This window comes from Mirounga leonina, unplaced genomic scaffold (assembly GCF_011800145.1).
Source record: "Mirounga leonina isolate KUSES-001 unplaced genomic scaffold, KU_Mleo_1.0 Mir_82, whole genome shotgun sequence".
Classification (NCBI taxonomy): Eukaryota; Metazoa; Chordata; class Mammalia; order Carnivora; family Phocidae; genus Mirounga; species Mirounga leonina.
The window spans coordinates 29,919,340-29,945,414 of NW_023270825.1; the positions used below are offsets into that span (position 1 = coordinate 29,919,340).

At 40.0% G+C, this 26,075-nt stretch overlaps 1 protein-coding gene across 5 annotated transcripts in view; it reads right to left on the reverse strand.

Moving 5' to 3' along the window:
• Positions 1-23,820, reverse strand: part of PCNX1 (pecanex 1) — a 238,294-nt gene extending 214,474 nt beyond the window's left edge. For 4 of the 5 annotated variants that reach the window (XR_004677042.1, XM_034992840.1, XM_034992839.1 and 1 more), the window contains exon 1: positions 23,619-23,818. Coding sequence is in view for 4 of the 5 variants with exons in the window: in XM_034992840.1 (XP_034848731.1) it covers positions 23,619-23,771 (153 nt within the window). In the remaining variant the exon portion in view is untranslated. Of the gene's footprint in view, positions 1-23,618 lie in introns of all 5 variants that reach the window. The other variant, XM_034992837.1, reaches the window with a different exon arrangement.
• Between the last annotated feature and the right edge of the window lie 2,255 nt (positions 23,821-26,075).

A 26,075-nucleotide genomic window follows, 5' to 3' on the forward strand; every position in this document is an offset into this window, starting at 1 on the left:
CAAATTAACTGAATCTGAGAATGGGATCACAGGAACCTCCAATTTACAGGCAATGAGTCAGAAGCACAGGTGACAGCCTGGCCTTGTTACTGGCATCTGAACTGGGGGAAGGAAACCCTCTTGCGGGACTGAGTCCTTGACCTGTGGGATCTGATGCTCCCTCCAGGTAGGGTCGGAACTGAACTAAACTGTAGGACACTCAGATGGTTACTCAGAGAATTGCTTGGTATGGGAAAACCCCCACACATCAGAAATGTTTTAAATGTGGTAGCAGCGGGCGCCTGGGTGGCTTAGTCGTTAAGCGTCTGCCTTCGGCTCAGGTCATGATCTCAGGGTCCTGGGATCGAGCCCTGCATTGGGCTCCCTGCTCGGCGGGAAGCCTGCTTCTCCCTCTCCCACTCCCCCCGCTTGTGTTCCTGCTCTCGCTATCTCTCTCTCTGTCAAATAAATAAAATCTTTTAAATAAATAAATAAATAAATAAATGTGGTAGCAGCATAAGAGTAAAAGAAAAACACATGGAAAAACACATGGAAGCGTAGGTTTTTGAAACACTCCCCCTCATGAAATTTTATCACCAGATACACTAACACTGTATGTACGGTATGTACATGTGTACTTTATACACAGAACGATTTCTTCACCACCCACCCTCCCCCATCAAGTAACTAATTTTCACCCCTTGAAGGCAACATCATATCCACTGAGAAAGTATGCTTTAGAGCAAGTTTCTTAACCTCAGCAATACTGGCATTTGCGGCCAGGTAGTCCTACATTATGGGTGCTGCCCTATGCACTAAAGGATGTTTAGCACCATCCCTGGCCTCCACGAACTAGAAAAGTGGGAACTATAGCAAAATTCGGTTAAAATCCCCCAGCCCTAGAAACATGCAGATAAGTAGCAGCAATTGCTTCTCTTGCTGCCCTTTACACTGTCATATGAACTACAGTTCCTGATTTTGTCCACAAAAAAACTGGAATGGACGGGATATAAGCAGACTGCAAATGCTGTATTTCTGCAGCTGGTGTGAAGGAGCACATGCAATAGCAGCAGCAAGAAGGAAATAGTATTTTATATAAACATAGCAGGGAAAGAACCCCACATTAGACCAGTAAGTGAAAGGACATTAAATTTTAATAAAATCCATTTAGAATACATGCCATAGAATAAGGCTAAGTAACCCCTCCCTCCAAAATGATGAGTGAGACCAATTATCTCACTTTAAGTATAGATGAGAACCATAACAAAATCCCTGGGAGAACATTGTGTTTTATAATGGGCTCCCATTGTATTCACACAATATGCAGTCAAGAGGAGCCAAGATTAGGATATAATTAGACAGTGATGGGAAGGGCAGCTCTGAGAGTTCCAGATTCAGAATACATATCAAAAAAGATCAGGGGACACTAAATTCATCTCAAATCCATTACAGGTAGGCTTTCGGGAGATTAATCAGAAAAGCATCTTGTGCATCTGTGTGGAGGAGGATGGCGAAGAGTGATGTGCTGGTGGTCCTGTCAAAGCGGAAAAGTGGCAGGGCGAGGTGCATGACCCTGAGCCAGTTTCTTCAACTGTCAAACGGGGTAACAGCATCTTCATTTCACACGGCTACGGAGACGATTAGAGGAGAAAATGTGAAAGTGGATGATGCATGGGCATGTAATAATGACACAATAACCATGATGTTTTCAATTACGTTTAAGCAATGTAGTGGCAAAAAAAAAACACAACTAAGATAAGCAAACAGAAAGACCTCCAAATAGAAATGGCTCAGAGGAACCAAAGATGAGCTACAAAAAAAGATGAGCTAGGTAAGACTTGTGAGACCTCAGAATACCCAAAGGTAAATATTTTGTGTCTGGCAGTGCACAACTGAAGTCATTAAAAAATAGAGACGTGTTTCTATAACATGGTAAAGAAAAGGAATCTATACTTCAAATAATAATATATTATGCTTAATAATAAAACACTAGCATTCCCATTAAAGTTGGGAACCAGGTAAGCTGTCCATATTTTCAACATTATTTAATACAAATATATGAAGTACTATGCAGGGCAATTACACAACAGAAAAAAGTATAAATATTGGAAAGAACTTCAAATTATTTTTTTACAAACATAACTGCATATCTGAAAATCCTTTTAAAATAAGCAGAAATTATTAGAAAAAAATAAGCTAATTTAATAAAGTGTCTGATTGCAAAATCAATAAATTAAAATCAATTGTTTTAGATGGGATCCTGAAACAGGAAAAGGACATTAGGTAAAAACTAAAGAAATCTGAATAAAATACGGACTTTTAAATTAATAATGATTTATCAAATATTGGTTCATTGATTGTGATAAATGTACCATAGTAATCCAAGATGTAATCAGCAGGAAGAAATTAGTGCCGGATATATGGGATTTCTTGTACCACCTTTGCAACTTTTCTGTAAGTCTACAACTATTCTAAAATAAGTTATTTTGGGGGCGCATGGGTGGCTCAGCCGGTTAAGCGTCTGCCTTTGGCTCAGGTTGTAATCCCAGAATTCTGGGACCAAGTCCCTCATCAGGCTCCCTGCTCAGTGGGGAGCCTGCTTCTCCCTCCCCCTCTGCCACTCTCCCTGCTTATGCTCTCTTGCTTGGTCTCCCTCAAATAAATAAAATCTTAAAAACAAAACAAAACAAAATAAGTTATTTTTTTTTTAAATCAATAGTTTTCTTATACACAAGCAATGACCAGTTAGAAACAGTAAAAAAAAAATGGTTCTATTTACACTATGTTAAAAATTAAAATATAGTAATAATACTACTACTAAGGGAAAATGTACAAAGTTAACAGAAAAAAAACTTAAAAAGAAAATTCTCTTTAGGAACATAAAAGAAAGGAAGAGATCACCTTAACTCAGTATTATAAAGACATCAAATTTCCCTCCCTGAAGTAATCTACAAATTCAATGCCTTCCAATCACAAATTCCATAGCATGCCTGGGAAACTGAACAAAATGGATAAACATGCAAGAATAGCAAAAAACAAAACAAAAACCAACAACAAAACAAAAAACCTAGTAAGATTAACAACACTCCTACTGTGAAAAATATTTAAATATATAAAACAGGGGTTACCAAAAAAATATGGTATCCATGTAAGAGCTGATAAAACAGAAACCAAATACCCCAGTGGGAACTTAGATTATGAAAAGGATGGCATTTAAACTATTAAGAAAAATATGAGATGGTTTAATAAATTAGGTTGATTCGGACAACGGCCTATCAAAAATTTTTTTTAACTAGACAATTACACATTGCTTACAGCAAAATAAATTCCAAATGGGCTAGACTATAAAATTATTAGATGGTTGCAATTATATTACAAAGGACTAATCTCCTTAATACGTAGCAGTGTTCAGATATAAGAAACAAGCTAAGAGAAAATAGATAAAGCACATGAACTCTTCACAGAGAAATGAAAAAAAAAAAAACTCTTAAGCATATGAAAAGCTGCTCAACCCCAATCAAAGTAAGAGATATGCAAATCAAACCACTCTAAGATACTATTTCTTACCTATGAAAATAGCAAAACTATGTGAGACTGTGGCACATGTGAGCACAAACATACTCTCATGTATTGCTTCCAAGCATGCTGAGTGATACAACCCCTCTGAAAGGCAATTTGGCAATATCTTTCAAAATTACAAAAGCATTTATCCTTTGAACAAGCAATCTCATTTCTAGGAATTTAACTTAATACTATACCTGGACACAGCTAAGATGACATTTATACAAATTATTTACCCCAGTATGGTTTGTGTTAACAGAAATTGGCAAACAAATTAAATGTCTATATATACAATATATATGCATATAATATATAAGATAGATAATATATTATATATTAATGTATATATTAATATACTATGCACACATCATATATAATATATAAATATATGTATATATATAAATAATATATCCATACAATGGAATTCTTTGCAACTATTTAAAAAAAAAACTGAACCCAACAAACAAAAATTCAGGGCCAGAGAGCTTCACTGGTGAATTCTACCATTTAAAGAATACCAATCCTTCTCAAACTCTTCCAAAAAAGAGAAAAGGAAGGAACAGTTCCAAACTCATTTTATGAGGCCAGCATTACCCCAATGCCAAAACCAGACAAGGACACTACAAGACAATTACAGGCCTATATCCCAGATGAACATAGATGCAAAAATCCTCAAGAAAAAATTAACAAACCAAACTCAATAATACATTAAAAGAATCCTACACAACATGATCAAGTGAGATTTATTCCAGAGATGCAAGAATGGTTTTTCACAGCAGTGCCTGGGTGGCTCAGTCGTTAAGTGTCTGCCTTCGGCTCAGGTCATGATCCCAGAGTCCTGGGATGGAGCCCCAAATTGGGCTCCCTGCTCTGTGGGAAGCCTGCTTCTCCCTCTCCCACTCCCCCTGCTTGTGTTCCCTTTCTCGCTGTCTCTGTCAAATAAATAAATAAAATCTTAAAAAAAAAAGAATGGCTTCACATCTGCAAATCAGGGGCGACTGGATGGTTCAGACAGTTAAGCATCTGCCTTCAGCTCAGGTCATGATCCCAGGGTCCTGGGATAGAGACCACCCTGCCCCGTGCCGCCCCCCCCCCCGCCACTGCAGTCAGGCTCTCTGCTCAGCAGGAAGCCTGCTTCTCCTTCTCCCTCTGCCTACCGCTCCCCCTGCTCGTGCTCTCTCTCTGTCAAATGAATAAATAAAATCTGAAAAAAAAAAAAAATTGGCAAATCAATGTGATAGACCACATTAACAAAATAAAAGATAAAAATCATATGATCAGCTCAATAGATGCAGAAAAAGCATTTGACAAAAGTCAACATCCATTTATAAAATTCTCAACAAAGTGGGTACAGAAGGAACATACCTCAACATAAAGGCCTTATATAACAAGCTCACAGTTAATATTAGACTTAACAGTGAAAAGCTGAAAGCTTCTCTTCTAAGATCAGGAAAAAGACAGGATGCCCACTCTTACTACTTTTATTCAACGTAGTATTAGGAGTCCTAGCCAGAGCAATTAGGTAAGAAAAAGAAATAAAAGGCATCCAAATTGGAAAGGAAGGAATAAAACTCACTATTTGCAGATGACATATTATATTTAGAAAAACTCAAAGACTGTTTAAACCAAAATACCAAGAAAAACTATTAGAATAAATAAATGAATTCAATAAAGTTGAGGATTTAAAATCAATATACCAAAATGTGTTGTTTCTTTTTTTAAAAGATTTATTTTTTGAGAGGGGAAGGGAGCACACACAGAGGGGTAGAGGGAGAGAATCTTCAGGCAGACTCCCCACTGAGCACTGAGCCCAACAGGGGGCTTGACCCCATGACCTGTGAGATTATGACCTGAGCTGAAACCAAGAGTCAGCCTCTCAACCAACTGAGGCACCCTTGTTATGTTTTTATACGCTAATTAACAAGCTATCAGAGAAATTAAGAAAACAATCCCATTTACAACTGACCAAAAAAAAAGAAAATACCTACGAATAAATTTAACCAAGGAGGTAAAAGACCTGTACACTGAAAACTGTTAGACACTGATGAAAGAAACTGAAAGCAAACAACAAATAAATGAATATTCTATGCTCATGGATTGAAACAATTAATATTGCTAAAATGTCCAGGTATGCCTGGGTGGTGCAGTCAGTTAAGCATCTCACTCTTGGTTTCAGCTCAGGTTGTGATCTCAGGGTCGTGAAATCAAGCCCCAAGTTGGGAGACTCTCTCTCCCTCTCTTTTTGCCCCTCCCCCCCAATAAATCTTTTTTAAAAATTGCTAAAATATCCATACTACCCAAAGCAATTAGACTCAATGCAATCCCTAACAAAATGGCAATGTCATTTTCAAAAGAAATAGAAGAAACAATCCTAAAATTTGTATGGGACCACAAAAGACTCAAAGGAGCCAAAGCAATCTTGAAAAAGAACAAAGTTGGAGGCATCACACTCCCTGATTTCAAACTACATTACAAAGCTGCCATAATTAAAACAGTACGGTATTGGCACAAAAACAGACACACAGATCAGTAGAACAGAATAAAGAGCCCAGAAATACAACCACACATATATGGTCAATTAATTTACAATAAAGGATCCAAAACATACAATGGAGAAAGGACAGTCTCTTCAATAAATGGTTTTGGGAAAACTGGGCAATCATGTGCAAAAGAATGAAACTGGACCACTTACACCATACATCAAAATGGATTAAAGACTTAGAAACCTATGACCTGGGGCGCCTGGGTGGCTCAGATGGTTAAGCGTCTGCCTTCGGCTCAGGTCATGATCCCGGGGTCCTGGGATCGAGTCCCGCATCGAGCTCCCGGCTCAGCGGGGAGCCTGCTTCTCCCTCTGACCCTCTCCCCTCTCATGCTGTTTCTCTCTCGCTCGCTCTCTAAAAAATAAATAAAATCTTTAAAAAAAAAAAAAGAAACCTATGACCTGAAACCATAAAACTCCTAGAAGAAAACATAGGAAGTAAGCTCCTTGACATTAGTCCTGGCAAGGTTTTTGGGGGGATTGACCCCTTAAGCAAAAGCAACAAAAGCAAAAATAAACAAGTGGAACTACACCAAACTAAAAAGCTCTGTACAGCAAAGGAAACCATCAACAAAATGAAAAGGCAACCTGCTGAATGGGAGAAAATACTTGCAAATCCTATATTTGATAAAGGGCTAATATTCAAAATATATAGAGAACTCCTATAACTCAACAGCAAAACACCAACCAGATTAAAACATGGGTGGAGGATCCGAATAGACTTTTTCCAAAGACATAAAGATGACCAACAGTACATGAAAAGGTGCTCAACATTACTACCAGGGAAATGCAAATCAAATCCACAATGAGATATCACCACACACTTGTTAGAATGGCTATTATCAAAAAGGCAGGAAATAACAATTGTTGGCAAGGATGTGGAGAAAAGGGAACTTTTATGTACCACTGATGGGAATGTAAATTGGTACTATGGAAAAGAGTATTGAGGTTCCTCAAAAAGTTAAAAGTAGAATTAACATATAATGCAGCAATTCTACTTCTGGGTATTTAGCCAAAGGAAACAAAACACTATCCTGAAAAAATATACACACCCCTTCATTCACTGCAGCATTATTTACAAAAGCCAAGACACAGAAACAACCTAAGTGTCCATCAATGGATAAATGGATAAAGAAATTGTGGTATATATACACGATTGAATGTTGTTATCGAACCATAAAAGAGAAGGAAATATTGCTATATGCCCCAACATGGATTGACCTTGAGGGCACTATGTTAAGTGAATTAAGTCAGACAGAGGGGGAAAAAATAAACATGATCTCCCGTATACATGGAATCTAAAAACAAAACTAAAACAACTGAGCTCATCGATACAGAGAACAGACTGGTAGTGATTACCAGAGGTGGAGGGGGCGGGGGCGGTGGTGATAGACAAAATGGGTGAAGGAGGTCAAAAGGTAAAAACTTCCAGTTCTAAAATAAGTCATGGGGATATAATGTACAGTTAATAATATTGTATCACAGGGGCGCTTGGATGGCTCAGTTGTTAAGCATCTGCCTTCCACTCAGGTCATGATCCCAGGGTCCTGGGATCGAGCCCCGCATCGGGCTCCCTGCTCGGCGGGAAGCCTGCTTCTCCCTCTCCCACTCCCCCTGCTTGTGTTCCCTCTCCTGCTGTGTCTCTGTCAAATAAATAAAACCTTAAAAATATATATATATATTGTATTGCATATCTGGAAGTTGCTAAGAGAATAAATCTTAAAAGATCTCATCACAAAAAATTGTAACGATGCATGGTGACAGATGTTAACTACACTTATTGTGATCATTTCACAATATATACAAATATCGAATTATGTTGTATACCAGAAACTAACATAATGCTATACATCAAGTGTATCTCAAAAAAAAAAACCCAAAAAACACAAAGAAACCCTTTTGGTACTGATGCATATATGTTTAAGATATATTAAGTGTGAGGGGAACAATATACAGAATACTGTAAGTGGGGGAATTTGAATCTGTAGGTTGTGGTGAGATTCACAGTGGTTTCTGGTGGGAGACAGTACAAGTGGAGAACTGGGAAGATGGTGGGCAGGTATAAAAGGGCAAATTTTTACCACCTTTAGAGTAATATGTGTGTGTTTTAATCTAACCATGCAAATTTATTCCCAAATTTAAAAAATTAGATGAAAACATGGATTTTTTTAAAATAAACTTTTAATAGGGAAGGGCTTCAAAAGCATGAAGAAAACTAGTAAATATGGCTACTAAAAATATTAAATTTGTATGTTCAAAAAACCCAATCATAAAGTTAAAAGACAAAGTAGGGAGAAAATTTAATATATGACAAAGAGCTGATTTTTATACATAAAAGGGCTCTCAAAAATCACTGAGCACAACAGGGGCGCCTGGGTGGCTCAATCCTTAAGCATCTGCCTTCGGCTCAGGCCATGATCCCAGGGTCCTGGGATGGAGCCCCGCATCAGGCTCCCAGCTCCGCGGGACGCCTGCTTCTCCCTCTCTCACTGCCCCTGCTTGTGTTCCCTCTCTTGCTGTGTCTCTCTGTGAAATAAAATCTTAAAAAAAAAAAAATCACTTAGCATAACATGATTTTCAAAAAAAGATAAAGGATACAGAAAGCAACTTAAAAAATATAAATGTCTACTAAGCATATGAAGATACTTGAACTTATTATTAAAGAAACAAATTAAAACAAGATGCCATTTTACACTATCACATTGCAAAAAATTTGTAATAACCAGTGTTGGTGAGAACAAAGGGAAACAGGTCCTTTCACACTGATGAAAATATAAATAGGTATAGGTTTTTTTGAGGTGTAATTTGGCAACATCTAGGTGAATTTAAATATGCATACTCTTTGATGTAGCAATTTCTTTTTTTTTTTTAAAGATTTTATTTATTTATTTGAGAGAGAGCACATGAGAGGGGAGAGGGTCAGAGGGAGAAGCAGACCCCCTGCTGAGCAAGGAGCCCGATGCGGGACTCAATCCCGGGACTCCAGGATCATGACCTGAGCCGAAGGCAGTCACTTAACCAACTGAGCCACCCAGGCGCCCCTGACGTAGCAATTTCTTTTCTAGAAACTTATGTTGTATACTCCCACAAGCAAGATCTTCTATACACAAATGTGCACCACAGCACTGTTGATTCTTACTTTGGTCTTCTGCTTTGGACTATATTTTTTTTTTTTTTAAAGATTTTTATTTATTTATTGAGAGAGAGAGAGCATGAGAGGTAGGAGGGTCAGAGAGAGAAGCAGACCCCCTGCTGAGCAGGGAGCCCGATGCGGGACTCGATCCTGGGACTCCAGGACCATGACCTGAGCCGAAGGCAGTCGCTTAACCAACTGAGCCACCCACGCGCCCTGGACTATACCTTTATTATGGACTGTATATACTCATACAGTTTCCACAGACAGTATTGTTTTCATAATAATACCTAATAGTGGTTTTTTTTACCTGGAAAGTGAAATGCTCAAGAAAAAAAAGCACCATGTAAGCACCACTATTATCAGTACAAGTACTGATACTGATAATTCAGGCTACAGCCTGAATTAAAGTTATTCAGTAATTTATTCACTGCTGAAAAATGCAGAGACCTAAACCGACAACCTAACCAGGAAACAAAAAGGTATTTTCAGACATTCACAAATAAGAGACCAAGACCTCCCAGGCTAGTAACTATTAACCTGAGGTATCTACCAAAGTCACCAATGGGCTTTTTCTGTTGGTACATTTGGGGTTGTTTTTCAAAATACACATGTCCAGAATCTCCTCTCAGGTACAGATTTATCGGAATGAAGCAAAATAAAACCTCAGGCAAGTTAATTCCCAATTATTAGATGGTGGGTTTGGGATTCTTTTTTTAAGAAAGGTAATGACCACTCTGTCCCATGGATCACCTGTGAAGAAGCCTGTGTCCCGTGCTATATGCCAGCAATTCTCAAGTAGAGCATCATGACAGACACTAGTAAGGAACATAAAAAGGATTTCCAATAATCTTCCAAAGCTGCTCAGTAACTTCCTTTAAAAATTAATGAAAGGCAGACTCAGGATTATCTCTACAATAGCCTCACTCTAGCCTGTGCTGTGATACAACTTTTGCTGCAAGAGAAGGAAAAGAGATGAACAGTGACTCAGAGTGAGCAGAGAAGTGTGGGGCATAGTTTGAAACCATCCCGTGGAGAATTCTAATTCTCCTCAACCTATTAACAAGCAAAAAAATATAAAGTTATAATTAGTTGAAAGCCACACGCCAATGCCTACAATAGTGGGAAGAGCTATGTGGTACATTCTGTGATTTTACAATTACTTTGACTTTCCTTATTTTATGTACCAATACATTTTTAATAAGCCAAAATAGACCCATAATGAAAGCTCGAGTAACAGTGACACTGCATAATGATATGAACAAAAATGATGCCAGTAAAATCTGTCAGTAAATACGTAAGATTACCAAATCAAAGGCAAAGCAACAATGAAAGGAAAATCTGCAATACAACACTAATCATGTTAAATATCATGTTAAAATATGTGAATTCTAGAAACTATAACTTTGGACAATAAAGTTTACGTTTACAGGAACTACAAAGAATAGAGAGGAAACAAATGACATTACAATTAGACAAATCCATAACGCAGAACATTCTATAAGATAATTAGCCTTGGGGCGCCTGGGTGGCTCAGTCGGTTAAGTATCTGCCTTAGGCTCAGGTCGTGATCCCAGGGGTCCTGGGATCAAGCCCTTCATCAGGCTGGTCTCCCTGCTCAGCAGGGAGTCTGCTTCTCCCTCTGTCCTTCTCGCTCATGCTCTCTCTCTCTCAAGAAAATAAAATCTTAAAAAAAAAAAAAAAAGATGATTAGCCTTGACTAATTAAAACGTCACTTGGATGGGGGAGAAATGATTAAACACTAACTGCATCTCTGGTTTGGAAAAACTAGTTATAAATGACATTTTGGGGAATAACTGGGGAAGTTTGAATATAAACTAGATGTTAGGTATAAGAGAATTATTTTATCTTCAATATGATAAAAGTGTTATGAAGATGAAGCCTGAAGCATTTAGTGGTAAAGACTCATGATGTATCAGATGTATACATGTGTAAGAATGTGTATACAGCTGTATGTACTGATATATATCATACATCAGTATACAGTTGAAGCAAATGTGATTTTTTTAAGGTTTTATTTATTTGAAAGACAGCACGCACACATGCGCTAGTAGGGTGGGAGTGGAGGGGGAGGGGTAAGGGACAAGTGGGCTCTGTGCTGACTGCTCAGCACAGAGCCTGTGGCGGGGCTCAATCTCATGACCCTGAGATTATTACCTGAGCCGAAATCAAGAGTCAGCCTCTTAACCAACCGAGCCGCCCAGACCCCATAAATATGATTTTTTAAAAGGTTCATAATTGCTGAATCTAGGCAGAGATATGGATGAACATGTGTTATTCTTCCAACTTTCTTGTTCATATGAAAATTCATATTAAGAAACTGAAAAAAAAGTACTCTAAGCCTATTCTTCAATAGCACATACTGCATATTTTAATATTCCTGTGGCATAAAGGACTGAAAAGGGTAAGATTTTTTGATAATACAGTATATTTTTTAGGTCAACTAAATTTCTTACCTTTAAAAAACCTTTAAATTGAGGATTTCCTTACTAAAATGCCCCAAAAGCCCTCTCTACTCCCTTGCAAAGTTCACTTGGATTGTCTTAAGGGTCTGTGATGCTTCTGGAAATGATGTGCAATGCTTCATCTGTGGCGTATGTTGTGGCATAAATAAGATAGTGCAAATGATAATTGGTTTTTCTGGGTTCTTTTTAACTATTTGTTTTTGTATCCTTTCCTTTAACCATTCCAGATACTTATTCAGAGACAGTAATATTATGGGTATAAATGATATTGTGTGAAGTTAAAAAAATAATTCACTGAGGAAGACTTAACATGTTGGATATATTACAAAAAATACTTGATAGCAGAGCAAATCACTACACCTCAGAACGTATTTTCTTTTAATAAACAATCTTTTCTCCAGAACAAAGATTCATTTCCCTGGTGGGAAGATTATGGGAAAGAAACACTGCTCCAACTCCAGTAACAAACCTCATAAAGGTCCCCCCACCCCAAGGCCTACCACAGTGCCCAGCATACAGTAAATGTTTGAATGTAGAATTATCCTTTGCATAAAGCCTTCTAGGAAATATCTGCATCCTCCTTCCAATTCCTGAACACTGTATGACACATAAGGAATTAAGTCATATTCTACCCTGTAATATGGTTGTATATTTGTCTCATGGCCTCTAATTTATAAATTGGGAAGAACAGCATTATACAGGAAGCTAAGACACTGCTGTCCATTTTGCGTGAATGATGTCTAAAGTCATTTTCATCTTTAGGATTGTTTCATTTCATACAATTTCTCATATGTGAAATATCTCAATTTTAAAATGGCATAACATAGGTTAATGGGCAATGCAGGGTTCAAAAATCATTCAGAATACACCCCTCGTGTCCATCTCAAATGTATCGATCCCAGACATAAAACCTTTCATTAATTTTTCTTATAATATGCAATTTGATAAGCAGTTGTAAATTGTAAAATTCCTTAAAAAAATAGAATCCCAACATGGTAAGGGAAAGCAGTAAGAAAACCATATTAACAATGAGGATACTAAATGCAATTAAGTTCCCGGATTGTACCCTAAAACAGAAAGGGGATATTAGTGGGAAAACTAGTAGAATCCTCATAGTCTATAGTTTAACAGTTCTGTACCAACGTTAATTTCATTTTAATAAATGTACCATGGTTATGTAAGATTTTAATATTAGAGAAAGCTGGGCAAAGGGTATACAAAAACTATACTATTTTTGTAACTTTTTTGTAAATCTAAAATTATTTCAAAATATAAAGTTTTAAAGATAACTTTAGTGGTTAAATCTGTTTAGTTTATGTCTAGACAACACTCAGGGAGTAAGGAAGGGTAGGAAAAGGAAAACACCCAGATACATAATTCAAGCTTCTCAAATCTGTGACTAATCTTCCTGCCTATTCTCAGCACAGTTGGCACTCAGGGTTCTATTTGGTCTGTACAAACCTCTACAAAATAGGACTTTTTTTTTTCCCCCTAAAAACCTCAAAAGGAAATGGCTTGCCTTTCCCTAGGTTTTTTCTTTCTTATCATAACACAAAGCAACAGAGACTAGCACCAGCAGTGCAAGTTTAAAAAGATACAACCCCTCTGGTTCTAATGATAAGAGAAGAGAAAGAAATTCTGAACTATTTTACAATTCTACCAAAGAAAGCATTTAACCAACTTTTTCAGGAAATAAGCAATCAGAATCAGTAGCTACTAATTTTACTGTGGTTTAGTAAAATGCACCTATATATATTAAAGAAGACAACAGTAGGAAAATATTTGTTGCAATATGCCCTTTTCCATACCATTAGTCAATGCTATTTTTGTGTTACTATTTCTGGGTATCTTGGATGTCCCAGCCCACCTACAAAATAACTCTCCACCCTCCCCAGCTATGCAGAGACACAGGAAAACCATCTGATTTACCTCAAATTATAGATAACAGAAAGAAACAATCAACCTCTTCTCAAAAGAAACATTCTGCTTATTTATCAGTTGCCTGCTATGAAAATTATCTGACTACAGAATATAGAGAAAAGATCAAAGATTAAGTTATGTGATATACATTAGTGCCATAAAATCTTTAATTTGTACTAAGTTTGAATTAAAAGGTACTTCTAGAAAATCTTTTGTCAAAAACAGAATATTACTGAAATGGTTTTATTTAACATTCCATTGAATAAGAAATTTACAACAATAACATCCTGTTTGGGAAAGTGTTAAGTGGAGGTGGGAAGTACTCTCAACACTGTTGATGAAAATTTAAATTACGAAAGCCTTTTCAGAGGGCAAGTTGGTTTTTGTTGTTGTTTTGTTTTTACCATTTTCTTCTTTTCAAAATACTCTCTTTCAATGGCTTCTGTAACAGGTTCCTCTTTTCATTTTCCTCTTGCCTTTCTTGTCTCCTTTGCTGATTTTTAGGCCTTGGAGTTCTGTCTGACCCATTTTCTTTTTAATGAATTATCCCCAGATCTTATCTACTTGTGGCTTGGAATTAACCCCTGTCGGTGACAACTATACCGAGGTGATAATTTGTGAGTAAATTTTACCCCAAATTTCTCTCCTGAACATTCCTCTTCAACAATCCGAACTCATGTTCTTCAAAGGTATCCTCAAAATTGCCCAGCAACCCTACCATCCCTTGCTGGTGAGTTCACTTTCCCAATCTCCAAAAATTAGGATAGCATTTCACCTTCTGGAAATCCTCCTCAAAACCTGAATATCCTCCTCACCTCCCCCCTCACTCTCAACAGAAAACACTCTATACTTCAAAGCGGCTATCAAAATTAAAAAAGACCTCCCTCAACTTTCACCAAAAACCGTTCATCCCTTCTTCCACCAGCATTCCTCCTGAGGATGATCCCTTACTACCTGCGCTCTATGGACCACAAACCTCTCTTGCCTTCTCAGGAACCTTGCATTATTATCCATCATTCTCTCATTCATGTTCTCTCTCAATATAAAGAAAGACTCACTCATTGTAAACTGAATGATTATCAAACACAAATATGCATATCCCTTAATCCAACAAGTCTACTTCTAGGAATTTATACAAAAGACTAATAAAAGATTTAACTGCGAGAATATTCACCCTAGTATTTTCTAAATAGCTAAAAATTACAACCTATAAAATTTTTCCAACATTCAATACACTGTAATTGTATTCCAACATTCTTGAATTCCAACATTCAATACACTGTAACACATCTATACTATGACCTACTACAAAGCTATTAAAACTTACTTTTTCCCCCCCACATGGAAACATTCACAATTTATAGTCAAGCAAAAATAGGCTTCAAAACAGTACAAATTTTATAAGCCCATTTTTGTAAGAAAGAAGAATACATATTTATAAGCTCCAAATACACTCTGCTTACTAAAATGTTCAACAGACTGGGTGAATGGGATCACAAGTGGTTTTTATTTTCTTTTTACTTACCTATAATTTTGGATTTAGCAGAAAACCCCACAAATATATATATATATGTAATATAATAATACATACACACACACACACATATATATATTGAACAAAGATTTTACTACACTGACAGAAAAAATCTAAATACTGAGCAAAGAGAAGTGCAGTATTAAGGAGTACAAAAATTGAAAATGAGAGGATAAAGTATGCAATTATCACTAATTTTAAATTAAAACATGTTCTTATTTGGGGAGAGAAAATGTTTTTGATATTTAATAAAGTTTTCCGATTTCTTTTGAATCCTGATAAAACCTACCCTCATGTTGGGGTGACACCTTTTACATAAAGCCAAAAAGTGAAATAAGGTCCTCTCTACAGGAGACTAGATAAAGATGAACAAACTATAATATATTCATACAAAAGAATACTGCTCACCAAAAAAGAGGAACAAGTTACTGATATATACAACATGGATAAATCTCAAAAACATTATGCTGAATGAAAAAGGCTTAACACAAAGGTAATGCTACATGACTCCATCTAAATGAAGTTCTAGAACAGGATAATCTAATCTACAAGGGGGGAAAAAATTCAGAGTAAGGGTGAGAGAGTTGACTGGGAAGGGCAAGCAGGAAGTCTCTGGGGTGACATTAATGGTCAACAACATGATGGGGTTGGACTACACAAGTGCATGTATTTATCAAAATTCAAAACTCATCCAATGGTTCGCTAGGATTTGTGCCTATTAGAACTCTAGCTGATGATATGCATGCTGAAATGTTTAGGGTAATCTAGGTTGATGTCTGCAATTTACTTCACAAGCATCCCCCTTTAAAAAAAGGTCTTAAGGGTTGCCTGGGTGGCTCAGTCGTTAAGCGTCTGCCTTTGGCTCAAGTCATGATCCCAGGGTCCTGGGATCAAGCCCCACATCGGGCTACCTGCTTGGCGGGAAGCCTGCTTCTCCCTCTCCCTCCTTGTGTTCCCATCTCGCTATCACTCTCTGTCAAATAAATAAATTGAAATCTTAAAAAAAAAAAGGTCTTAATAGATAGAGGGGTACACAGACACACGACATGTAATTTAAAAAATTATAGAAGCTAGGTGGTGGGTATAATTCTCTCAACTTTTCTCTATGTCTGAAAATTCTCATAATAAAATGTTGGAAAAATTTACCTTTCAGTAAAGCCAGCTAGCAAAGGCAAACTACGCGGTTAAATATATGTATTTGAAGGCAGGAAAAGGAATAGAAACCTTCCTAGTTTTTCAATTACCAAATGATTTAACAACTGGAGTAATTTCTCAAATGGTAGAAAATATTCCATCTTTAACAAAAGACACTAAAAGATCTTAGCAATCAATAGCCATTTTTGTAAATTCACAAGCATTTCTAGAAGTTGACAAATATGGCTGCTTTCTTGGGAACTTCATTTGTAAACCATCTTAATGTATCCTTAATTTATTATAGGTGACATAATAAAGAGACAAGAACTGTATCTATGTCATAGCCAATTATGGAAACAATTACATACACCTTGATACTTACTATTGAAAATACTGGTATGAAAAGGCACAGGATATAGGTCAAAACACACCACCAACTATTCATCAAACTTTTCCTAGAAAAGTACACAGAAGAGGGGCATCCGGGTGGCTCAGTTGGTTAAGCGACTGCCTTCAGCTCAGGTCATGATCCTGGAGTTCGGGGATCAAGTCCCGCATCGCATTGGGCTCCATGCTCAGCAGGGAGTCTGCTTCTCCCTCTGACCCTCCCCCCTCTCATATGCTCTCTCATTCTCTCTTTCAAATAAATAAATAAAATCTTAAAAAAAAAAAAAAGGACACAGAAGATACTAATAAGATACTAATAATCACATTTAATTGCTAACTTATAATACAATAACTTCCCTAATTAAAAACTTTTTAGGACACAAACTGTTCTAGTCCTACAGTCATCATAACAAAATATTGCTTACATCTTTAAAATCTTTTTAAATTTTGCAAAAGAAAATGACATGACGGCCTCAGAGAAATCCTTACTAATAAAGGGTTTTATCATTCTGTAGATGATAAACATCAGCTACAGAAAGTACAATAAAATAACCTGGAAGAAAAAATGGAAACCTTCATAAATTTGATATGGATAATTTAGTTTCTGAATATAATCTCTCCATAGATTTATATAGTATATATTACTATACGTATGTGTGAATATATGTTTATGAAGTTGCATATACAGAAAACCTATATATGCTACACTTTGAGGAATTTAAGGGCTTTTCCAGAGGTATTCTACATTTGATTTTTCAATAATTCTACATTTGATTTTTGTCATGCACACGGATACTGAACCTAACCCCCAGGTAAGATGTAACTCCACCATACAATACAGCCTACCACAGTAATTCCCCACTCCTAAATATTTTCTTTCAGTTATGTTGATAAGTCTAAAGAAGGTTCACATATATTATAAAAAATTCTTTCAACAAGTATTTAGTCAAAGCTTGTATCAGCCAAGCATGACAACAGACACTGGATATACAATGCCAAATAAATCACATGATCCCAGCCCTCACAGAATGTACAAGGTATTGGTGGCGGACAGATATCAGAGACAGCAAATAAGTAAAGATACGTGTTTATGGTTAGAACCATAAAAGAAAATTACAGGGTGGAATGCTGGAAAAAAGAGAGAGAACCTGCTTATGGCTATCAGGTCAGACCTCTCTGAGGAGATGATATTTAAGCCCAGCCCTAACAACCAAGCAGCAGCCAGCTTTGCAAAGAGCAGTGGGAAGAATATCCTGTCAGAAGTCACAGCACATGCAAAGGCCCTGAAGGAAGACAAGCTCAGCAGGTTGAAGTAACCGAAAGCCCAGTGGTGTAACTGTGGCACAAATTTCAGACAAAGGTAGAATTAGTTTAACTGAGGCCTTAGTAAGAATTTTGGATTTTATTCTAAGTGTAAAAGAAAATCACTGAAGGATATTAAAAAGGGAGAATAACATGAATAGATGGATGTCTTCTACTTTGCGGAGAAAGAGTTGTAAAAGGCAAGAATAGAAGCTAAAGTAGTAGTACAGATGAAAAAGAAAAACTGTTAACTAGGAAGTAGAAAGGAAGGTCTGAGATACTCTGACAGAACTGGTAAGATTTGCTCATAAGGCAAGGGGGAGGAAGACAGTATGAGCAACTACATACATGATGGTGCCATTAACTATAGTGACAAAGAGTAAGAAAAGAAGTTTGGTCGTGGTGGTGTGGGGAAGGGTTAGCAGGGAATCATGAACAATTTAGACATGATACCTTTGAGATGCCTGTGGGACAGCCAAGAGGATATGATGAGTAGGCAGCTGGATTTAGGTCAGAGGATGGGACTTAGGGGCATATTGATCAGGTTTTTTAAGCTGACCTGGATGTCTATAAAATACAAACAAATGGGCCATCCTCCAGATATTCTGCATCAGAATGACCACACGCACATGCACATTTTTAACACGTTCAAATTCAAGTGATTCTGACATCAAATGGAGTCCGAAACCGTTTATGTAAACTGATTTTAATGTTATATAGTTCATCACCTAGGGGGCACCTGGGTGGCTCAGTCCTTAAGCGTCTGCTTTTGGCTCAGGTCATAATCCCAGGATCCTGGGATCGAGCCCTGCATCAGGCTCCCTGCTTGGCGGGAAGCCTGCTTCTCCCTCCCCCATCCCCCCTGCTTGTGTTCCCTCTCTCACTGTCTGTCAAAATAAATAAAACCTTTAGGGAAAAAAAAAAAAAAATATATATATATATATATATTTCATCACCTAGGGATATAACTCTTTGGAGAAGAAAACAATAATCAACAAGATAACGGTTTGACTAATAAATCGAGAGTTATCTAATCTCCTCCAGTCATACAGCATTATAGAGGAAAACACTGTTCTAATTGGCCATTCTTCCAAATGACATTTACTAAAGGCCAATCTGAAGGTGAATAATTTATTTCACAAATATTTGCTTACAAAATACACATGAAGTATCTCACAAATGAGTAAATCAAGGTTCAGAAAGGCAGTCTCGCCCAAAGGCCTCACAATCAATAAGAGCCAAAATTCACAAATCAAGACAACACCAATTCCAATCTGCTTTCCAAAACACAAAAATGCCACAAAGCTCATGACTACAAAGCTCACCATCTGTCACATGCCATGTGCAAAAATGATTACAGTTGACCCTTTAACAACACAGATTTTTCTTAATAAATACAGCATAGTACTATAAATGTATTTTCTCTTATGATTTTCTTAACACTCTTTTCTCTAGCTTACCTTATTATAACACAGCATATAATACATATAACATACAAAATATGTGTTACTTGACGGTTTGTGTAACCAGTAAGGCTGAGGGTCAACGGTAGGCTGTTAGTAGCCAAGTTTTGGGGGGGGGGGGGAGTCAAAAGTTATACTGAGTGGGGGTTGGTACCCCTAACCCCCATGTTGTTCAAGGTCAACTGTATAGAAAGTGAAAATGGGGTGAGTGTCTTAAGAGAAACAGAAGGGACAGTGAAAGAAGGAAAAAATTACTTCTTCATTTTCACTACTTAAATGATTTATAATTGCAGAAACTATAAATTCTACCTTTCAAAGTATCCACAAAAGCTACTAATAGCAAAAGTGTTTTACTCCTATACAAAAAGCCCTGAAACTCTACCTAATGTAACATACTACCTCTTCATAGACTTTGGGTCTTTAATTTAAAAAAACAAACGTGGGGCAGGGGGCGCCTGGGTGGCTCAGTCATTGGGCGTCTGCCTTCGGCTCAGGTCATGATCCCGGGGTCCTGGAATGGAGCCCCAAATAGGGCTCCTTGCTCAGCAGGAAGCCTGCTTTTCCCTCTCCCTCTGCCCCACCCCCACCCTGGCCCCCCCGGAGCTTGTGCACTTTCATGCACATGCTCGAACTCTAAGTCTTTAAAAATAAAAAATAAAAATAAACAAACAAAAACTACCTATACAATGGCTACAAAAGCCCTTATAAAACCCAGCTCTTTATCTGCCTAAGGTCACAAAACAAGTCATCTGGGGCTGACCTCAGGTGTCCTCATCAGTAAAATGAGAACACAGCGTTTGGGATAAAGAACCTATTCGCTTCATAGTCACTATCCTTGATAATTATTATTGGAAGAATATACAAATAATAATCTATAACGGTCAGAGCTCTTATTTTTACATGGAATGTTGGATTTTGCTTCAAGTGTATACTTCCAACTATCTGCCTCAATACTGTAGAACTAGTAATGTTTCTGAAAACGTTGACAAATCAGGGCACGTGGGTGGCTCAGTCGGTTAAGCCTCTGCCTTCGGCTCAGGTCGTGATCCTGGTCCTGGGATCAAGCCCTATGTCCAGCTCCCTGCTCAGCAGAAGTCGGCTTCTCCCTCTGTCCCTCCCCATCCCCTCGGGTGCACACCCTCTCACTCTCTCAAATAAAATAAAATAGGGGCGCCTGGGTGGCTCAGTCGGTTAAGCGGCTGCCTTGGGCTCAGGCCATGATCCCAGAGTCCTGGGATCAAGCCCCTATGGGGCTCTCTGCTCAGCGGGAAGCCTGCTTCTCCCTCTCCTACTCCCCCTGCTTGTGTCCCTCTCTCGCTGTCTCTTTCTGTCAAATAAATAAAATCTTTAAAAAATAAATAAAAATAAATGAAAATGTTGACAAATCGTCTTTGCTGATTGCCCCTAGACTAGAATCAATCCTGACTATAAACTCAGGGTCACTCTGTACTTACCTTTTCACAACAGTTCTAATGCTTGTAAATTGTTCCTTACCCCCAAGCTAGATTTTAAGTTCCTTGAAGGCAGAAGCTGTGTCTTGTACATTTCTAATCATTCGCTATCTGAGTGGTTACTCTGTGTCTGGCACTGATCTAGGTCCTGACAATACAGCAGTGAGCAAAATAAAGTCTCTGCCCTCCTCAGAGCTAATACTCCAATGAAACAGGAGATACTAATATATATATCAATTAGTGATAAGGGATATTTAAAAAAAAAAGGAGAGACGGAGGGCTAGAAAATACTGTAGGAGCCGGAAGGTTGCTATGTTACATAGGGTTATCAGGGAGAGCTTCACATATAACTGAAATCTGAGTAAGCGGAGCAAGTCACAGATATCTGGAGGGGAAGAGTCATGGGGGCTGGGGGGGGGGGGGGGGAAGCAAGAGTGAAAGCCCTGAGGCAGGAACATTAGTTATTATGTGGGAAAAATTCTAAGAAGGCAAAAGGGTGGGGCATAATAGAGACACATGGGAGGGCAGGCTCTAGAGCAGAAGAGTGCCATGATCTGTTTTAAAGAATCACCAGACTTCCGTAACAAGAATAGAGATTAAAAAATAAAAGCAGTGAACCTCATTAAAATCCTGCAATAATCCAGGGGAGCCATAATGATAGCTTGAACCGAGTGATGATGATGATTAACTGGATTTTAGTTAGGGTTTGAAAAGAGAACCCACAAGATTTGATGAACTGGATGTGAAAAGGGAGAAAGGTGAATCAAGGAGATATTTTAAAAGATTAGGAAGAGTAGACTTGCTGTTAACTGAGACAAGAAAGTCAGTGAAGCAATTTTCCCAGAATCTAGCAAACTGCCCAGTACATAGTAGACACTCAAATGTTTGTGAATTAAACTTAACTGAGTAAACTCCCAAAATGAAACAGTAAACTCAAAGTATTGCTTTCTATTTGCTCTAATTTCCTTTAGTAATGTTTGCTAATTACACAGACTTAGCCACTAACACAGTTCACATGCTTACAAGGAAACATTACACAGCGACACAGCAACTAATCCTTATATCTCAAGTACCAGTTTCAGTCTTAAATTTACAATTCTCCTGGATATAAGAGAAATCTGCTATGAAAGCTCTGTGACAGCCTGAGGATTCTTACACCCGAAGTAATTAACCCGTTCCTTAATGATGTCATATTCCTGGAAGGTAGAGCAGTGCAAACAGAACCCCCTAAGCCAGAATTAATTGAAAATTGTAACACTTCATGATACATTTTCAGAATGGGACAAGACTGAACAAGTCCCCTAAAAAAATAAGTCATCAGTCATCAACATTTAAAAAAAAAAAAATTTTTTTTTTTTTTACCTCCAGCAGTAAGTCCCTTCAAAACAAGTTTAATGAAAAACTAAACTGCTTGAGAATGTGAAATTTCGCACATCTTCCCCCAAGCTGGCACTTTTCCTGCCAATCAGTGAAAAGGAGCTTCACTTAGGAAAGAATGGGGTATCCTCACTTTAGCACTTCTTAGGCGTACCCCCCGACTTTCTTACTATATAGCTCCATGAAAAGCCACAAAGTTAACAGAAATATATTAAAAGGAATTCTCCTAAAATAAAAAGTTTTCATCCTTTCCTGCCTTCCGGTTACTTTAAAAACTTAACTAAACCTTAAAAAAAAAACCCTGAAGTTTAAATATCATCTCGCTTCCACATTAGTTTCCCTAATGCCCCACCCTAACCTAATGTGTTAAAAAAAAAAAAAAATGTGCGCACAACTTCCAGTGAAAATACAGCGTAAAGACCTAGATCATTCGGAGAAGCCGATCGTACTGAATTCAGCAACAGGCAGTACTTCCTTTTTCCTATCAGTAAACGGCCTTGAACCAATCCAAACAAATCTGAAATGCCAGCCAGATTCCCCGTATCTCCCCCGCTCCCTCCCCACAAAGCTGGCCTGAAAACACAGCAGCCACTGACCACAGGGCAGAACAGAAAAGAATCCGTGGTAAGCAAAAACAATTTTTGAGAGGCAGGAAGGTGAGGAGCCAGGTTTTCAACCACCACCTATTCTCAAGTAAGGGGCCGGCCGCCCCACAGTCGTGTTCCCAACAGAGCCCACGCATTCTTCCCCCGCTCCGAGGGCCCCGCACGCGGACCAGGGGCGAGGCGGAGAGAGGAGAGCGCACCGCCTCGCGTGAAGGGAGTGCCCAAGGGGGGCCCGGGCGCGCGGAACGGAGCGCAAATAAGCACGCGTGCCAAGGCTGAATGCGGCGTCCCTTAGGAGCAGAGTGCTCGGCGCCTGCCCCAAAACGTGGAGGGCAGGGAGCCCTAACTGGGCTTTCCTCCTGGGTGGACAGGCTGGAGGGGCTACAGGTTCAGGACCCCTAAGCCGGGGCCCAGGAGGCCACTCTTTCCCCGTAAAAGGGTGGGGCACAAGGGGGCGCCAGGTGGGGGCTGCTGCTGCTGCTTCGTCCCTGCTGTCATCACCGCCATAAGGGACACCCTAAAGAGAGGAGAGTGGGGCCTCGGGGGGGGAGGGGAGCACTACAGTCAGTGGGACAGTGGGCCCCGAGGGGGCGGCGGGCGCGCGCCGGGCAGAGGAGAGGGCGCGACCCCGGCCCGGAGCCCGGGAGGCGCGAGCGCCCGCCGGACCCTGGGACGCCCGCGCTTCCCGGCCAGCGACAAGGGGAAGCGGGAAGGGGCCCCCCTCCTCCCCGCCCCCACACTCACCATGTACAGGGTGAAGGGCAGGCCGAGCAGAAAGAGCCACAGGTAGAGGTGAAGAGCGTTCACGAAGGTGGCCTGATGCGGGTCGTAGTACCAGCCCCCGCTGAGCGCGGCCCACACCCCCTGCCGGAGGATCTGCAGCGTCTGCGACCCCATCCCCACCCGGCGCCGCCGCCGCCGCCGCCGCCGTCGCCGCCGTCCCCGCCCCGGCCCCAGCTCGGCCTCGGTCGGTCGCCGGAGCCCGCGGCTGCCGCGTCTATCCCCCTGCGGAGCTCCGGGAGAGCGGGCCGGCGCTCCGGCGGTCGCTAGGGCTGCTGCAGGAGGAGGAGGAGGCAGCCAACGAGGAGGAGGAGACCGAGGAGGCGGCGAGCGGCGGGGCGGAGGAGAGCGGAGGAGAGGAGGAGACCAGCCTCCACAGCGCCGCCGCCATCTTGTCTCCTAACACCCGGAGCCGCAGCCAGGCCCCCAGGCCCGCGGCCCGCCAGCGCCGCCGCCGCCGCCGCCGCCGCCGCCGCGACCCCCGCCGGCCACCAGCCTTGGGCCTGGCGGAGAGGGAGGCCCGGCGCCCGGGAGGGACGGGGAGCAAGCCGCGCCCCCTCCAGCCCCTCCTCTCCGCCCCCCAGGCCAGCTCCCCGCGGGTGCCCGCAGCGCCTCGGCCACGGCGGGCGCCTCCTGTCGGCGCCCGGGAGAAGCGTGCGCGGCCGCGGCCGCGGACGGGGCCCCGGGGGGCGGGCTCCGGGACACCCCTTTCCGCGCCGGGTAAACCACCCTGCCAGGCGCATTGACCGGCCCCAACGCGAGCCTTCACCGTCCCAAACCCTGTCTTGAGAACCTTGTCAGCATCCTGGCTGACGTTTTACGATGCTTAGGGAACACCTGGGAACAGTGAGGCTCGTATCTGCGATGCTTATCAAAGGCCCGGGAGAATTCGATACAGCTGGTGACTAATGAAAAGTCACAAAGGCGCCCTCGGGTGAGAAAAATATCTACACCAGGATTGGAAGGATTTACTACTTCCAAAGACAGATAAATTAATAGAAATTTCAAGAGATGTAACAAGATGGGGTAGACATTTATCACTTTACACGGTGATTTTATATTTTAACGTGCTGTAACGTAGCCATTTTTATAAATGGACCAATCTAAGCAGCGTTGAAAGATTAACTGTGACTCCACCCCAAGTCACGATGGGGTCTCCCATTTCTCTTTTTTACTGCTGTGAAGACTGGGAATCATTCCTGGCTCTTTGTAGTGTTTATAAGGCATGTCTGATCTCATTGAATGAACTTTTTCCCCTAAGTTTGAGTTTATTATAGCAATAAAAGTATTTTATATTCCTGGATTAAAGCTGCTATAATTAATTAAAAAGCAAGAAAGCCAGAAGAAACTGGTGCTGTTTTAAGAAGAGTATTGAAAAACCATTGCAATACCTCCTGGTGCCATCCCACTCTACAGTCAAACATTTTCATGCCATTTCATTTGACCTGCACAACACTCGGGTAGGGGCAGCATAGAGGCTATTCTTATTTTATGGACGTGGAAACGGAAGTGCAAAGAAAGTAAATGATTGCCCATGTTCTCCTAAGTAATAGTGGTTGAGAAGACCTCTGAAACCAGCAATCATTCTAACTGGACCGACTGGAATTAGTTTATTTCTCAGCACCCTCCACCTTATCCATTCAGACAAGAATTTGAACTGATTAACACTGCTCAGCAGCTTTTGGTTACCTGTGGCCAGTTTAAACGTTATGACCAGTTGTTCTCAAAGTGTAATACCAGGAGCAATTGTGTCAACATCTTCTGAGAACTTTGTTAGAAATGCAAATTCTCAGGCACCACTCCAGAGAAACTCTGGGTGTGGGACCTAGCAATCTGTTTTAACAAGCCCTTCAAAAGATTCCAATGTACCTTAAAGGTTGAAACTACCATTGTAGAACACTATCCCCCAACCTTGATTAGTTCATTTCCTTATAATCACAAAGCCATCAAGTTCCAAGTACCTTCAAATTGTGAGACACAAATGAACACTGGCCAAAATATACTTTAAAATATATGAGTATGGGGGCGCCTGAGTGGCTCAGTCGTTAAGCGTCTGCCTTCGGCTCAGGTCATGATCCCAGGGTCCTGGGATCGAGCCCCACATCGGGCTCCCTGCTCCGCGGGAAGCCTGCTTCTCCCTCTCCCACTCCCCCTGCTTGTGTTCCCTCTCTCGCTGTGTCTCTCTCTGTCAAATAAATAAATAAAATCTTTTAAAAAATAAATAAATAAAATAAAATAAAATATATGAGTATGTCTGAAAGCACGATCAAGTTTAAATAATACAATTTTACAATTAAAATAGCGGCCTTGAGGCTTGGTCTTTTTTTTTTTTTAAGTATTTATTTGAGAGAGAGAGAGAATGAGACAGAGCACGAGAGGGCAGAGGGGGAAGAGGGGGAAGAGGGCAGAGGGGGAAGAGGG